Raw genomic sequence first — 16,341 nt, 5'->3', positions numbered from 1 at the left:
TAGCAAAAAAAAGACCTGCTCTAAATGCTCAATCAGTTGGGTAACTGTGCTAAAATGTGCTCGGAACCCGTGCTGGCTAGGAGGAAGGACTTCATAAATATCAATAAATTCAACAAGTTTGAACTTCATGATCTTCTCAAACACCTTCGCAATATTCGAAGCGAGAGAAATCGGCCTATAGTTACTCTGGAGCGACTTATATCCCTCTTTAAAAATTGGAACAACGCGAGCTAACTAAGATAAAGCATAAAAAGTGGTAGTGTAATACAAGTTTGCTACAGAAATTGTGACAAAAAGAACTATTTTGACAAACGTTGAATGTGGATTGTTTGATGGAAAGAAGCATAGAACGAACTGCATTTCGTACTTTGAGCTGGCTTTGTGTTTCAATAGTACTCTCATGTCATCAGGACTATTGAATACAATCAACAATGACTGTATTAATAAAGTTTGCACTAGACCATTTAAACCAAGGATTATTCATAATCATGAATATCCATTTATGTCTGGAATGTGCCATAAAGTCTTCTAAATATCAATCAGACAGTGGCTTTGTGGCCAGGATTTAGCAGATTAAAATAGCATTATAAAAGAAAGCTAACACCTAGTACAACTTAAAAGGAGGAAAGATAATGAATGTTCAAGGTGATAGGGGAGAAAACAGTCTCTTGCTTTGGTTAAATTCCTGCTAATGTAATCCCAAATGTTGAACGCAAAAGTGTGAAGAATTCCGGCGAAACATCTGGTTTTAATATACCGCAACCTCGAATAATTTCAAACATGCTGTGCAATCACACTTCTCGTCAGGTAAAATAAATTTCTCAGGATTTGGAACAAGTGAGCTCTACATTTTGTAGGGATTGAATCCGAAATCCAAATTAATCGATTTTGTCCACGATGGTTGTGATCTGAGTGCATTCATTCTGATATAACACATTCACTTCGTCAACATGCCCTGGTCAATGGCTCTGATTTTAACAGCAGCTCTCTCAGTCGTTACACAAGCCACACAGACTATTGAAGTGCACAAAAACTTTTGCGAACTCGACCGAAAAAGCGAGTGCCAGAAAGGTCAATGTCTACGTTACGATCCCAAGAAGTTCCCCAACTCAAGATCGATTGTGACCTTCTTCCCAGGAGGACGACTTGGAAACAAGATCTCAGCCTATTTGAATCTCCTCTGGGTTCATCTTGACCATGATCAAGATGTCTATTTCGAGAAGGAATCCCATGAAGTTTTGGACCGCTACTTCCAGAATATCAACTTTCCCACTCTCGAGGATGGTTTGTGCGATTGGAGGACGTTTCCGTTCGAAAAATATGAGAGTAACATAGAAGATCTCGGAGCTCCTGAATGGAAAAAAGGCAAAGCCATTGAGATATTCGTGAACAAAAAGAACTTCATGCGTCACGAAGTTAAGGGTGGAAGAAAGTATTATCGCCAATATCGCGAAGAAAGCCTTCATGCCTTGAAGTTTCGACCTCAATTTCAAAACCATGCCGAAAATACCCTCAGGAAAGTGGCAAAGAAAGCTGATGTGAAGGGGGAAATCACATTCGTGGGCGTCCATAATCGAAGAACAGATTATCTGGAATTCCGGAAGAAGCGCCTAGGCCTGGATAATCTCTATGAGGATTACTTTCAAGATGCTATGGAATACTTAAAAGAAGAGTACGACAATCCGGTGTTTATCTACGTTTCTGACGACATGAAATGGGGACAGAAGAACTTGAAAGAAGAGAAAGACATTTTTTTCGTTGGTTGTGGAGATCCGGATGACGTAGATTGCATTGGCAAAGATTTTGCCGTCCTTTCCAATTGCAATCATACCATCACCACTCATGGAACGTTTGGTCATTGGGCCGCGTTTTTGGCGGGTGGAGAGATATACACTGAGTACGGTGCTATTGTTCCTGATGCCTATAACTAATTTTATGAAATAACATTATGAAATGACGATGGCGATTTCGTTGCATTCGGTTCGATTATTCCAACTTTTCAATTCTATAATCTGGGCAGAAGTTACGAAATTATGTTCATTCGTTCCTTTTTTCGGAAAAGGAACTTAAATTATCTAGGCAATCTTAACATAAAACGCTTTTTCTTGTTACTTTCAAACAAAATCAGTTTTTCAGTTTTATTAGGGTTGATTAAAAAAATCGCTAAAATCAACTTTACCAATGCTACAAAACAAATGTTTCTAATAAATATCGACTTTGACTTTTTACGTATGTCGTTCGCCTCCCAAGTTTTAAATTTTAAGAAGTCATTCGGCATGTTATCCCAATAAAATTGATACCGTTATAGACATGAAGTTATTCAAATTTTTGAAATACTTGATTTTCCTAGTAAGCTATTCCAATGGCTTGGCAAAAATTTTGTCAAATAACCATAGCGAAGAATGGGAGTAATGCAGTGCTAAGCAAATAAACAATATCAAGGCTCAATAGTAGAACACATAAAGCAGTTTGAAACAAAAAATAAAACACTTTGATAAAAACCCATGTTGGTCGTGATAGAGTGAAAAACATTAAAAATTGGTCATCTAAATCTCAGGAAAAGTAATGTAACGCATGACACCATTCTATATTTTTGACTAGTGATGAATTTGTAAAGAATTACTCCTTTTGGCCAAAGTAATTGTAACTATTATCCGTTTCTTTTCAATAAGGAGTGTTTAACGCCCTGCACATGTTAGACTCACTCATGTGTTTTTTTAACATTCCCACTTTGTGAAGATATATATTTAATCGCTTTTTAAGCTTCAAAACACTCTAGTGACGAAACACTTATTGCTGGTTGATGACGAATATTTCAGATTGAAGTCCCTTTTGCTTAATCTAGGATTTTTAGTTATATTTTTTGTAATGTTTGGGGAAGTCACCAAAAGAGAGGTGCAGTCAAGTCAATCAAACAAACATGCTTTCTTGGGTTTGATCCAACCCAAGGACGACGTCATCGCTGAAAAGAGTAGGTACGTAGGAAATGGGCAACTTTTGCCACGATCAAGCAAATTATTTCACCTTCAGTTAAGTTTGTCTCTTTGAACTGGAAACAAGTGACCCAATGTTTTTTTCTCAATCGAATGTGTGTCAAAAGTTATAGACAATAAAATATCAGCCCAATGAAGGCATCAAATTTAGAGTTTGCAACAAAAGCTTACCAACCTAGTGCTAGCACATCCATTTTTCTTCTTCTTCTACTATGGCTGAGTTTGAAGAGCTCACAACCTTTGACTCAGACTTTGACAAGGCTCAAAGCTGACCATTGCTTGCTTTGACAAACAAATCCCAACTTAAGAGGCAAAACCATTTGGCTTATGAGGATAAAGTTCCCAATTTTTCCCACCAAGCGTCCCTATCCAATAATCCTTCTCCAATCCAAAACCCAAATCTCTTAGTTCACAAAAGCGTCCAAAATAGAACTTCAAGGTCCAAATGGGTTAAGTTGTATACCATAACATTCAATACAAATTGAAATCTGTCTAATTGCAAGAATGAAACCTTAATTACCATTGTTCTTTAGAACAGAGAAAATCTGGGATTTACATTCTTTTTGAGGTATAGTTGTGTTAGGGTCGGAAAAATAATTTGTGATTTTGGTCAAAAAAAAAAAATTTAGGTTGAAAAAAAATCAGTCGAAATAAGTTGCGAAAACGTCAAAAAAAGGTTTAAAAAGTTGAAAAAAGGTTTTTGATTTGTTTGATTATTCATGCATTATGGTGGCTTTCAAGGTAAAAATGGCTTGATTATTGTTTCACGATCTTCTTGCACTTTGGCCTTGAGGGAAAAATATTGCTTAAAAGCCACATATGGAATGTACTGTACAGGGCGGAAATAGATAAAGCGCCCTATTTGTGCCTTGTGAAAATCTTTCTCCCGCCCTCAAAAAATTGCTTGATCATATTGAGTCTCAAACTTTCATTGAAAGGAACTATTGAAAAACCCAACACTATGCCAGGAATGATCCAACTTAAGTCCAAGGAAGATTGTCAAACCTCTGACATTTGGCCCTCTGAAACTGACTTGTATTCCCAGATCTTTGCCCTCGGTTTGTCCTGTTATAGGGATTCGCCGTTCTTTCATAAAGTGCTCCACTCACCAATGGTTCAAGGATTATCACCTAAAGGCTCACGAACTTACATTTCTCTCTTGCTGGTGTTCAGGAGGCCCTTAAATTTGGTTCTGACTTCAAGACTGTGCTCACTTGCATTTTCGAACATTGTTTGTTGAAAACGGTGGCAGGGTTACCAATTGCCTTTAGGCTAAAATTAACTCATTTGTAGTATAACGCTATCCATGTGTTCAACAGTCCCTCTTAATGAAAGCTTGGGGTTCAAGGTCAAGCCAATCTTTGAGCGGGGACAAACAATGTCTTAAAGAGCCAAGGTAGCCCTCAATTTCTTTCCACCCTGTATTTCTCCTAAATTTTGTCTAAACATGACACAAGCCTTTCAATTTACCCGAAAATCATCGGTTTTAGGTTATTTCATGATTAAAATTCGTGACAAAGGTTTTTTTGAAGCAAAATGGCCAAAATAGTTTTCACTAAATTTGACAAAAAATATTTTTTTTTTGTCAAAACATTAATTGTTTGTTATCTCGCATTTGGATGCAAATTTTCCTTCCCAGCATGTCAAGGTTAGAGTAGGAGTGAAAAACATTTGAAAATGTTAGGGAATTTTCTTTTGAAAAAATGATTAAAATGAAAATGAAGGGGCAACATTTCTTCCACTTTCTCCAACCATTCTTACCGAAGTTGTCAGAAATGATTTTCATTGATTACCCATCTCTAGCTGAAGAGAGCAAAAGATGAATCAGTAAGGATATGGTCATAAAAGAAGAAGAAAGTCCATCAGAAAAAAGGTGATTTAGAGCTTTCCTGTTTTCCTTTTTGGAGTATGCACAGTTTGCGTTGATTTACATAACTTTAGATTGTGTAAACGGGCTTTGAACAAGATGTTAAAGAAAAGAACATACCGACGAACAAATGATAGATGTTGATTTACCAATCAAGAAGTTTTCCCTAAAATCTGGAAATAAAATTACAGTTTAAAAACTTTCTGTTGCTAATTTTTTTCTGATTTGTCAGACAAGGAATGTGCTTCTGCAGAAAAAAACAACTGTTGTTCGGACTCGTCGCCCAGATTTGAAGGCTCTCTCCATAGTAGAGAAGGCCAATAGTGTTTTATCTGTGTTATGCCTTCAAGTAGCTTTATTACCATCTTACGGATGTTGATAGTGTTTTTAAGCAAATTTTGACAACTAGGCAACCAAAAGATAGAGGGGAAATGCTTGGGCCAGTTAGAGACCAAGACGATTCAGTTGTATCAGTTGTCTCAGTATACAATTGATTAGTATTTCAAATTGCCCAAACTCAGAATTTTCAGGGAGGTAAAATATTTCAATAGTGGAAAAAATTCTAGGAATATAGGATTAATGTGCTTGTGAGGGCAGATTCTCATCCAACTCTGTTGAGTCTGAAGGTTCTTTCCATTTTTTCAAGGTTAATTCTGCGCATACTTTTTCAAATTGTATGCATATCGAGTAAAATAGCCTATTTCTGTTTGTTTGATAACATTTAACGGAAATTATTTGTTCTTTGCCTAACCTCTGCCAGGAAAGAAAACCTTGCTTGTCATGTAGAACTCAACGCAAGGGTGCTCTAAATACCTCTATGGCTGTTGTAATTATTTTGATTGTCATACTCACTATGGCATGTTCATGCAAAGGAGTTCTAAGTTTTTTTTGCATATTTTGGCCATCCGCAAGTATTAGTTGTCTTTGCTTGCGATTCATTTGGGGATCTACTATCCATTTCTAACCAAGCTATTCTATTGAAGCGTAAGAAATCTAGTTTTAGATAATGAAGATCACACACTGAAATAATTTCGGTAGATTCAGCAATTTTACGGGGAATGAGCTCGATCAGAATCTTCCCGTTTCTTTCACAGCCCAGGAGCCTCATAATCTGAAGAGGAAGCAAACTGGAAAACGATTCTAATAAGGAAGTCTACTAGTAGAGGAATGCTGCCGACTGCTCATATTTAATGGCAATATGGGCTTGCGGGTTTGCATGTTGTTGAATATATCCAAAATCGCTATTCTCTTGACTAGACAATCGATGTGTCAGCAGTTTTTAAAACTTCATTCATCTAGTTACCCAAAATGCGTGCAACTCAAACATTGAGATGAATCTTTTTTACGCCGAAAACCTCTATAGGGAACATTGAAAAGTGAAAGAACGCCAACAACATTGTTTTAAACTTACATCCCACGCTTCTAAAGATTTGCATTCACTTTTAATCCGAATCATTAAATGAATTGTTTTTATTGCTTTGCTCTACACCTGTTAATTGTTTGTAGTCAGTTTAAAGAAACGAAAGACCAGGTTCATTGTTAGGTTTAAAAGTGAAATTTGATAACGGACTTTCTTCTTATCTTAGACCTAACAAACAACCCAAAGTATATGTGTTTGAGTGCTCAGGATGGTACCCACAGCACTGATAAAGTTTTTGTGCAAATGCCGACACTTCCAGTAACGGTTTTCGTTGTTATTGAAACAAAAGGAACAACTTTTGTAAAATACTATCTCGGAAAGTACCTCAGATTAGTATATAAATCCACTGAAAACCTATAAAGAGATCATATTTTAAAAAAAGTAATCATTAGATGTTGGGAGAAACCTTAGTTGCGTTTCCAACTATAATTCTATCCAAGTCCATTGAGCAAACAATAAGATATCACGCTTTCCAAGATTGCATTTGCATCAAATTTGACTACATATTGCTCCGGTTATAACTTAACGCAATTGCCAATAAATATAATATGCCTTTTCTATGCCCCCCAAGAATGATTAAAAATATTTGATATTTCACTTTTTTGAAGCAGGTAGAAAAGCCTAAGAATAATCTGCAATATAACTTAAAACTTACTTAAAGTCAATGTTTCACAATTGTGATGCCATGCTTGTCAATCGCAACTTTAATCAAGCCTAATCTTGAATTTTGACAAAAAAAATTAACGCTGAATAAAAACATCGCTAGCACGTAGAAAATACTTATTGCAAAAGGTGACAAATTTGAAAATTTAACTGTCACATGTATCGTTCAAAATTTTTAGGATAATGATAGGATAGTGATAGGATAGTGTAGCTTTTCACACTTTAGGAAAATGAAAGGGAATTTTACATCTTTTGTGTTTCAAGTAACTTTTTTTGCTATTTTTAACTTTTAAAGAAATCCTAAAGAAAATGGGCAAATGTCATTTCTTGTCGTTTCATTGAAAAGACAAGATATGCCTTGGAAATAACTTTTTGATCCCGTACATTTTTATTTGAAACCACCAGCTTTGCTTTCACTGTGTATTGAGCAAATTTTGGGGCATAGCTTGCATTGTAACGAATCTAAGCAGAGGCCCACTTTGCCAAATAGCGATGATTTTTTTTTCTTTAAATACGTGGCAATTATTGCGCTAATAATATTAATATAAGCTTAAATTCTCATGCCAACGCGATACAAGTTTGAGGAAAACTGGCCCTGAAGAATTGAATAGATCGTTCTGAAATGGCTAATTCTACCCAGGTTTATCATTTCAACAGCTGGTGCAAAGGTTTCTGTTTGAATAATCAAAAAGTTATGATGATTTCTAACGGAATTTTTAGAGCTACGCGAGAGAGAATAACCAACGTTGAGCGATTTGATTTTTATTTTTCCGAACCAATTGAAATCCGTTTGCTCTTGATAGAAGCAATTTTCACTTTTGGAGAAGACTCTTGGCGCAATAAATATTTTGATTGTAATCCACGTTAAGAGAACTATTACAATGAGCATCAGGCAAGAAACTGAATAAGTCTTAGACGTATTTAAATTGACTTGGGCTATATTCTCGAGGATTTTCATAAGTTACAGATTAGATATTAAATTAAATTAGGATGGTACTATTCCATTTAATCTCCAAATCTGACGTGGCCACTAGACTTCTTGTCTGAGGATGAAGCGGAGCTTGCGGTTCGAACTGCCGGTGTGTTATTGTTATCCTCACTTTCCAACGAGGCAAAGACCGGAGTGTCATCGGGCAAGGCCGAGCGCGGTCTTAGGAAATCAAGGTTGCCATTTTGCCCTTGGAAGTTATTATCATGCCGATTGGCAGTGGGAGAGTACACGGGGGAGCTATCTCGAACAAAGCCTGGGTGGCGGTGGTTGTTGAACTGTGGCTGATTATAACCAGGTGTTGGGTAGTTGTTGGACGGGTTGTTGTAGTTGTTGGAGGGTCGGTTGTAGTTGTTGGAAGGTCGGTTGTAGTTGTTGGAAGGTGTGTTGTAGTTATTGGATGGGGTGTTATAGTTGTTGGATGGGGTGTTATAGTTGTTGGATGGACGGTGAGTGTTGTAGTTGGGTCGGTTGTTGAAGTTATTGTTGTTGTTACTTGAGTGAAGGTTGTTGGAGCTTGTCGGTCTACCATGAATGTTAAGAGATGGAGTATAGCCAGATGTGGGTGTATTGTAGTTGTTGGACGGGTGTCGAGAGCTTCCCGAATGTCCAACATTACTTCCAGATCCTCTGTGTCCATAAGAAGGAGTGGGTTGGTAACCATTATAGGCTGAAGGGTATTGAGGAGGATAGTAGGGCGTGGTTTGGGGAGGATGGTAAGGTTGTGGAGGGTAATGGGGTTGACGGGGAGGATAGTGGGGCTGCTGGGGAGGATAGTAAGGAGGAGGACAATTATAGTTATTGTTGTTGTTACCGCCTAGACCAAAAAGACGAGTTTCCACTCCAGAATCGTCCCGACGAATTCGGTTATGGCAATTCTTTCTCTTGTTTTGGTTGAGAAGATGTGAAACCAAAAGAGCGCCACCGGCACCGATGATGGCACCTCCAATGCCTGCGTTCAACTCCTTGTTGTCTGTGAAGATGCGGGTTTGCGGGTCGTTGGAGTCCTTGGTTAAAGCTCGGTTGTGGACCACCACGGCATCATTATCCGCATCGTCTGGTAAAAAATAAGTACAGAAAATGAATGTTTTTCACATCCCATTTACTGATCTCTTGTATCACAAAGAATGACAAGGTATGTTTTTGTTTAGAACTTAGGAATCGTTAAGAGTTAATCCACCTCTAGAGGTCTCATTGTAGGGGTTCATGTAGTCTTTGACGAGTCCCAAGAAATATGCTTAATAGGTTCTTGGAATTTAATGACTATATTAAAGACCGAAAATACATGCAGTACAGTAAGGCTCTCGTTTTGAGATGACCTAACGTCAGAAAATCAAGTGCAAGGCGGTCGTTCAAAGGCAGGTGTTCTCATCAAAAGACGCTAAAATGTGCGTACTTAGATTGGCACGATTGAGACTTAGTTGAGATTATGACAATATGTATGAACGAATTTGGGTAAGTCTTACCTCCTCTAATTCCCACGGCCAGAATTAAAACGACGAAGATCATCCTCATGATTGAAAGTTCCCACATGGACATCTTGGCTGTGTTTGAACAAATAAGAATAAAATACTGATATCTTGTTCTATTCAACAACTCCAAGGATGACTTTTCAATGGATAGATGTCGACCTTTCCACCTCAGAGGGTCTATTCAAATGAACTACCGATCAAAAGCAAACCTTGTGTTTTATGTCCTACCAATCAATCGTGTGGTCGGAGAGGATCGCTGAGCACCAGACGAATAATGCGGGCTTTCAGGAGATTAGGTCAACCATTGCCACCGCCTCTGTCTCTGTTTCAAAAGACGACGAGGAGACATCGGTAGGATCAACACCAGCTCATCCCAGGTTCTCCAATGGACCTCAGTCAAAGGTAACCCAGACCTACGCAAACGAGCACGTGTTTTTTAGCCGTTGACGCATCTTTGTGACTACTTACCGTCACATGGGCTGAATCCAACGCATGAAACCTGGCCCACTGGGTGCCTGCCCATGATAATCATTGGGAGGCAAATCTATTTTCAATTAAAACCTCGGTTCCGGCATATTAATATCTTTGAGATAACTCTTTATCATTTAACGGTAAAAAACGACAAAGATACCAACAACTCCATTTTACCCAAAAGGCATTCTTCCGTCTGCTGGAGGCCGTACGCCGCCTCTTGTTTTGTTGGGGTTGACTAGAGCGCAACGATCAAGCTCAAAACGGTTCTTTCGCAGAGTGACGCATCTTGGTTACTTAAATCAAGCGCTGGCTTATTAACAACACCCAAACCAAGTCAATCCTCTTTTACTCCTTGAGGGTGTGATGGATGGATGGAGGGATAGTTGGATGCACTGGCTGGGCACTATGAAGAACTCGTGGGCAACAACACAGCTGAAGAATAATTTGTGTCGTACAATCGTGAAATGTAGTAGATAGTAATACTAGATAGCCATTCAAACGTCCCACAGCCAGCAACACAGCTTAGACTCCGTATTCATGCTTAAAAACTGGTGTTGGGAGAGTCTCTTTGTGCTTTGACTATTAGCCCACACGAGTGGGCTTGATATGCTCTTTGTCCAGAAGTGTTACTAATACGCGTACTATTTGGATATTGGTGATGGAGCTCAATGATGGATGCTTGATTTTTCGGAGAATTCTTGTAAATCCCAGTCAGGACTCGAAGAGATAGTCATCTTTTCATGGTCGTGGTTCTCTGTCATAGATAGCACTTGGAGGGGACTTTTATTTGTTTCATTCAGAAGAAGCTGCTTAGGGCTATTCAATGTTAATGTTAGCAAGATTCCTAAGACACTTGTTCTTTGTTCTGCATGAATGATATCTTCCTTTGACTGATTTTGCTGTTTCAAATCGGTTACTCTTTTAGAAGACTTTGACCTGATTCAGTGCAATGGAATCCATACCTTTTCGAAGATGGTGATACTTTATTTCGCGGAGGGGAAGATCAATTCATTTTTAAAGCGTAAATGCAGTGGCGTATTTTTTAAGTTTTGTTAGTTTGTTTTTCACGGACTTTTCAACCCGCTACAGGGAATGTAATCAACAGTACTATTGAAATGAAAAGAAAAGATCGTCTAATACTTAGTTACGTGTGTACATCTCTTTACGACACAAAAACGCAATTTAGTCTCGATTTGAGCTACTACATGGGGAATATTACATACCGATAACATTAACGTCGGACTAAGGGCCTCCCCATTCATGACCCCTAAAGCTTTAGGCGTGGCTGAATATTTCATTACATTATTATTATTTTATTTCATTATATTTGAATTTTGTATCAGCTCTAACTATTAGTCCATTAAAACCTTGTACTTGAATACTGTCTATTAGAGCAAAAACAAATACATTCATCATCAAGTAGGTTTTTCATAATTGTTAGACTGGTGCTTTGTAAGTAAAGGTGACAAAAATAGGCCCACCGAAAGTAGGTAAGACTCGGTAGAGCAAACGACAGAAATATGATGAACGTATTAGGAATTGAAAATGGGAGTCCTTCATTGGGAGTTTGGCCTTTTTATCAGTATAAACAGGCAAATGGCAACTACGGTGATTTGTGGGCAATTAAAAGAATAAAAGGAGCACATTTTTGGGGAGAAAAACCTAGGCATTTAAATGCAAACCAAAAACATCCAAAACATATTGATTAATACGTCAAAAATAGCTACTTAAAGGTAACTCCATTGTTTGTCCCTCGTACTAATTACATGGCAATTTCGGAACATGGCAAGATTTACGCCACATGCCATAAGCCACCACCAGGCAAAGCCACCACCAGCTGCTTGGTGTAGTTTAAAATGTTACAATCTACTAAGAAGTTCATGTTAACCTGTAAGGTCACCCCTGCTAAATATTCTCTTTCAATATATCTGTGGAACTCCGCAATGACCATCATATGATGCTCATCATTTACCTGAACCAGAACTGATTAACATAACATCCTTGCATGTTTGTATCCCACAATGGACCCCATTAGACATTATAAAAAGTATGTACACGTATTGTATTAAATCTATATCCAATGAGCTACAAGTCCCTTGACAAAGATTTTTTCTATGCACATGAAGCATCAGTTTGGGGGATCATTATACTAATAAAAACGTTTCACAATAACAATCTTTGTAAAAAATAACTGCAATTTTGACTTCATCCTACGTGACAAGCGTTCAACATTTAAAAGAACATGTCTGAAATGTGAACAAACGTTACCGAACAGAAGAGTTAAGCAATGGCAAAACTTCGTGACTACAACATAGAAGCATAACTTCACGATAAGGAAACAAAATGTACGAATCCAAGAAATCAGGTCTGAGCAACAAAAATCCACAAACACGTCTCAATCCCAAATTTCTGTTAACGAATCAAAAATTGAGTGTCTCCATTTGAGTATAAAAGGATGGTCTAGATGAGTAAAAGTTGTCAGTCAATTAGACTCGTCCAATAGGCATCAACTTTTGTGTTGACCATGAAGTCTATCATTGCTTTGGCTCTATTTGGTAAGTAACAGCATTAATAGCTAGAGTAAGAGAGAGAGAGAGACAGCTTAACTTGTTATGGGATTTAAGGTGTTCAAGTCCCGGGCTTACGTCAATTGTACCTATCTTTCCACCAACAGTGAGTGTTGCCCTGTGCAACTCTACCNTGGGTCGACGCCATTAGACACTCCACTATTAGATGTGGTAGGAATGGTCATTCATACGGTCCGGTTGTCTGGTAGAGGTCCTAGACCAAATCTATTCTTGGGTTGCTGCGAGTAACATGGCACTGAATGGAATGAAATTCCGCTCAATAACCTTTGGGTCGACACCATTAGACACTCTACCATTAGATGATGAAAGTAAGGGCATTCAGCAGGTCTTTCCCATGAAGAATTTGGGTGTTCTCCATAATAATGGAAAGTTTGATGAGCATATCCAGTTGAAAGTTGAAGGTAGAAAGGTTGGGATTGTACAGTACTCAGAGAAGGTACTAAAGGTATATGATATTGTACGCTTTCAAAAGCATTCATGAGCTTTGTCCCAACCTAGGATTTAGGGTCAATTGCAGTGACCGTAGAGGTTTAACGTGTTTTAAGAGCAACCTCAAGCCTTTGAGAATCCTGGCTAGTAAGAACAATGAAGTCCATCTCCCTTCTTTCTCAGGCTCCTTCATTGTTCAATTTACTGCCCTCAAACATTCGTAGAGCGTATGTAGGTGCCGATCCAGTAGCATCCTTTAAGTCAGACTAGAACAAGTTTTTGACTAAAATTCCTTATTAACCCTATATTTAAGGGCTAGCCAAGGGGCTAATCATTTCCCTCACTCTAATTCGTTGGTCGATCAAGTAATTCATAAAAATGAATGTTAAGTAAAATGAAAAGCTTTTTCGTCTTGAACTGCTGGGATTCCAATCACAGTAGCGGAAAGGAAGTCCGCAAAGAAAGAAGAAAAAAAAGGAGAAAAGTGGTTCAAGTTGCTAAGATCACCAAGAACAGGCCAATTTGGTAGGAAGCTCATTCACAGTCAATTTTTTTTAGAAAATCGTGCTCTAGCTCTTAGAGCGCGCGCCTTTGTGGAATTATCTAAATGGTCTGTTACTTATTATCACACAACAAAATCTGATGAACTGCTTGATGTGGCAATGAGAGGTTGCGTGACAATAGACGTAGCCACCGGATTTTGGACGGCATCTAAACCAGTCGCCCTCTCTCGCCCAGATTCACCCTGGGCCGCTTCTTGTACGAGTAAAGTGAGACTTAGTGTGGAAGGTTAGCCCAGCATCTCTACTTTTTAGAGGTTGGAGGGGGGATGTGTAGTACGTCTAAAGCCTTCTAGTTATCACTATGTAGAATATCATCGAATTGAAAATATCTTTTTTAGAACAATGCTAGATTCGAGGACCATATATGTGACCATATATGATCATATGTACCCAAGTGAGCAAGACTATTCAGATATGACGAACAAAAAAAAACTAAATCTTTGGCAATTATGATTGGAAGCGCTATTCCAAGATGGATGCTTCGCCTCTCTGCGAAAAGGTTATTTCCATTTTAGCCAATCCGATGAATTTATCTTCCAACAATATTTGCATATGGGGATTTGGAACCAAGGATTTTTAAACTAATCAAGCAGTTTTGAGAGCAATTAAGATCCCTAGATTTAGCCCCTAAAGAATTCCGTTTCAAACTGGGGTCCATGGACAAGGAAAGCAATTCTATCTTTCGACTTTAGCATCCCCATACATTTCTCAATGTGTTATCGCTACTGTTTTAAACATAAACATAATATTGAGCAATCAAACACGTCAAATATATGAGAACATGTAAACAATAATGCGTTCAAAGATACAAATACTCAGTTGTTCCATTATAATTGATTTTTTGCTTCAATCGCTCGTGCTATTAGTAACATTGACATCACAACTCTGGCAAGTGATCTTTATCGACCGAGTACTCCAATCTCCATACAAGATCTTTGATTCATTTTAAATGAAAGTTGCAAATTCAGCATTTGCACATTTTTACGTGTTTTGATATCATGTGGCACTTATGAAATCGAGTTCAAATTACAAAGCCTGTCTTATACACGTAGAACAACGATTTCTGTCATACAACAGACAATTGTTACGATTTACTTTCTACATGCTCCCTTACTAGATGATGTCGGAAACTCATTCCTTTGAAAATTGTTTCTTATGCAATTGGGAAAAACTATTTTGGGATGCACCCCCAGCCCTTCTCTTTGGATTGTTTCATTTTCGTTCTGCATTGGTTCGGAGTTTTTATATCCCTAATATTGACCTGTTTAACCTTTTGAGGACCCACAACATAATCATTCTGCTCATTCAATGGTTGTATTTTGGTTGGACGAACGTAGAAAATATTTTCCCAACTCTATTCAAGAACAAGAAAAAGAGAATAGTGATTCTATTCACTGATGTCCAGGTACGTATCTTCCATTGCAGACCAATAATATGTCAGGGTGAACACTAATTCAAGCTTATTTTCTTCTCTGCTCTTAACCATCACATGAAATTTCTCGAGGAACATGTAAAACACAATATGAATGAATTGAAAATAAAATGATTGAATACAGACAAGAAGAGACACGTTGATAGTCTCGAGCCTCGAGTTTTTGCCAACGAATCAAGAATTGAATGTCTCCATTTGGGTATAAAAGGATGGTCCAGATGAGTAAAAGTTGTCAGTCAATTAGACTCGTCCAATAGAGATCAACTTTTGTGTTGATCATGAAGTCTATCATTGCTTTGGCTCTATTTGGTAAGTAATAGCATTAATAGTTAGAGTGAGAGAGTGTGTGTGAGAGAGAGAGAAAACTTAACTTGTTACGGGATTTAAAGTGTTCAAGTCCTGGGTTTACGTCAATTGTACCTATCTTTCCACCAACAGTGAGTGTTGCCTTGTGCAACTCTACCGCCCATTATGGCTGGATCCCCAATCATGAGCTCACCTTCCGGTGGACCACCTCCCAGATCACTGGTCTGGAGGAGATCCGTGCTCAATATGGTGGCATGGAGTTGAGCTCCATAATCAGGGTCCAAGTCTTCTCCGACTACTCGCTCCGCATCAAGTTCGAGAACTCAAAGTTAGTGGTCGTCAACAAGGATTTGCCCATCGTGCATGGACGTCCCCAGATCCCTGAAGGAAGCCAAGAGCTTCCTGAGGAGTTCCGCCGTCCTTTGGAGACCGCCTTCATGGTCCACTTGAAGGCTGGTGTCGTCGAGAACCTCTTTGTTGAGCGTGATGAGCCCGTCGTGGTGACCAACATCAAGAAGGCTCTGCTGTCCCAACTCCAGATGGACTTGAGCGCCTCCCGTCGCCAGGATATCGGTAGCAACGCAATCCCCAAGAGCATCATGGCGGATGAGCGTCCCACTTTCTTCACCACCGAGGAGAGCTCCATCCTTGGAGACTGCGAGACCATCTACAGCGTCAACCCCTTGCCCAAGTACCAAGTCAACGAGATGGAGAGCAGATGGATTGAAGAGGAGAGAGAGCTCAGGGAGTTGGGCATCCTTTCCGGACCCAAATCCGAGGGTGATGAAGCCTGCCGTGGTAAGACCTACTACGAGGTGATCAAGACCAGGAACTTTGACAACTGCCGTGAGCGCCCCGTTTTCCAACAATGGATCGGACTCAAGAGCTCTTGTGATGTGACCAAGTCTAATTGCAAGGATATGTTCACGGTAAGTGCATCATCCCACGGTTGATTCGATTGCACTTACATAAAAAGAGTTATTTGTGTCCTTGGAGTAATTCATTCATTTGATTTGGTGGTTTCTCTTCTCTTCTATGTACAAAATAGCATATGTCCTCTACCCGATACATTGTGTGCGGAAGTGAGGAGCAATTCTACATCCGTGAGGCCAACACTGAGAACTCGATTGTTTCTCAACCCATTGG

General features: G+C 38.8%; 2 protein-coding genes and 1 pseudogene across 5 annotated transcripts; 2 read left to right on the top strand and 1 right to left on the bottom strand.

The window, feature by feature from the left end:
* The first annotated feature begins 802 nt into the window (after positions 1-802).
* On the top strand, positions 803-1,966 carry LOC131883310 (galactoside alpha-(1,2)-fucosyltransferase 1-like). Its single transcript, XM_059230755.1, has one exon. The coding sequence runs from the start codon at positions 951-953 to the stop codon at positions 1,929-1,931; it is 981 nt and encodes a 326-aa protein (XP_059086738.1). The 5' UTR covers positions 803-950; the 3' UTR covers positions 1,932-1,966.
* A 5,886-nt stretch (positions 1,967-7,852) lies between these two features.
* Positions 7,853-10,633, bottom strand: LOC131883231 (probable serine/threonine-protein kinase clkA). Of its 4 annotated transcripts, none has more exons than XM_059230650.1 (4): positions 9,872-10,633; positions 9,613-9,816; positions 9,398-9,481; positions 7,853-8,988 (listed from the first exon to the last, which is right to left on the bottom strand). In XM_059230650.1, the coding sequence occupies exons 3-4, from the start codon at positions 9,468-9,470 to the stop codon at positions 7,949-7,951; spliced, it is 1,113 nt and encodes a 370-aa protein (XP_059086633.1). In that variant the 5' UTR covers positions 9,471-9,481; positions 9,613-9,816; positions 9,872-10,633; the 3' UTR covers positions 7,853-7,948. The 4 variants fall into 4 exon arrangements, with proteins under 4 accessions (XP_059086633.1, XP_059086634.1, XP_059086631.1 ...); XM_059230651.1 differs by having other exon boundaries at positions 9,398-9,475; XM_059230648.1 differs by having other exon boundaries at positions 9,398-9,475; positions 9,632-9,816; positions 9,872-10,632.
* Positions 10,634-15,095: 4,462 nt separating this feature from the next.
* LOC131883460 (vitellogenin-2-like) overlaps positions 15,096-16,341 on the top strand; it is an 8,216-nt pseudogene continuing 6,970 nt past the window's right edge.

Source organism: Tigriopus californicus, chromosome 7 (assembly GCF_007210705.1).
Source record: "Tigriopus californicus strain San Diego chromosome 7, Tcal_SD_v2.1, whole genome shotgun sequence".
Classification (NCBI taxonomy): Eukaryota; Metazoa; Arthropoda; class Copepoda; order Harpacticoida; family Harpacticidae; genus Tigriopus; species Tigriopus californicus.
The sequence above is the reverse complement of the archived record's forward strand: the minus strand, read 5'-3'. Positions and strand labels throughout refer to the sequence as shown.

What these genes read in the sequence shown, in the direction of transcription:
- LOC131883310 (XM_059230755.1), top strand. Translation starts at nt 951, where the DNA reads ATGCCCTGGTCAATGGCTCTGATTTTAACAGCAGCTCTCTCAGTCGTT.
- LOC131883231 (XM_059230650.1), bottom strand. Translation starts at nt 9,470, where the DNA reads ATGTCCATGTGGGAACTTTCAATCATGAGGATGATCTTCGTCGTTTTA. An exon ending in GGCCGTGGGAATTAGAGGAG is followed by an intron (nt 8,989 to 9,397) that starts GTAAGACTTACC and finishes ATTTTTTACCAG; the next exon opens with ACGATGCGGATAATGATGCC.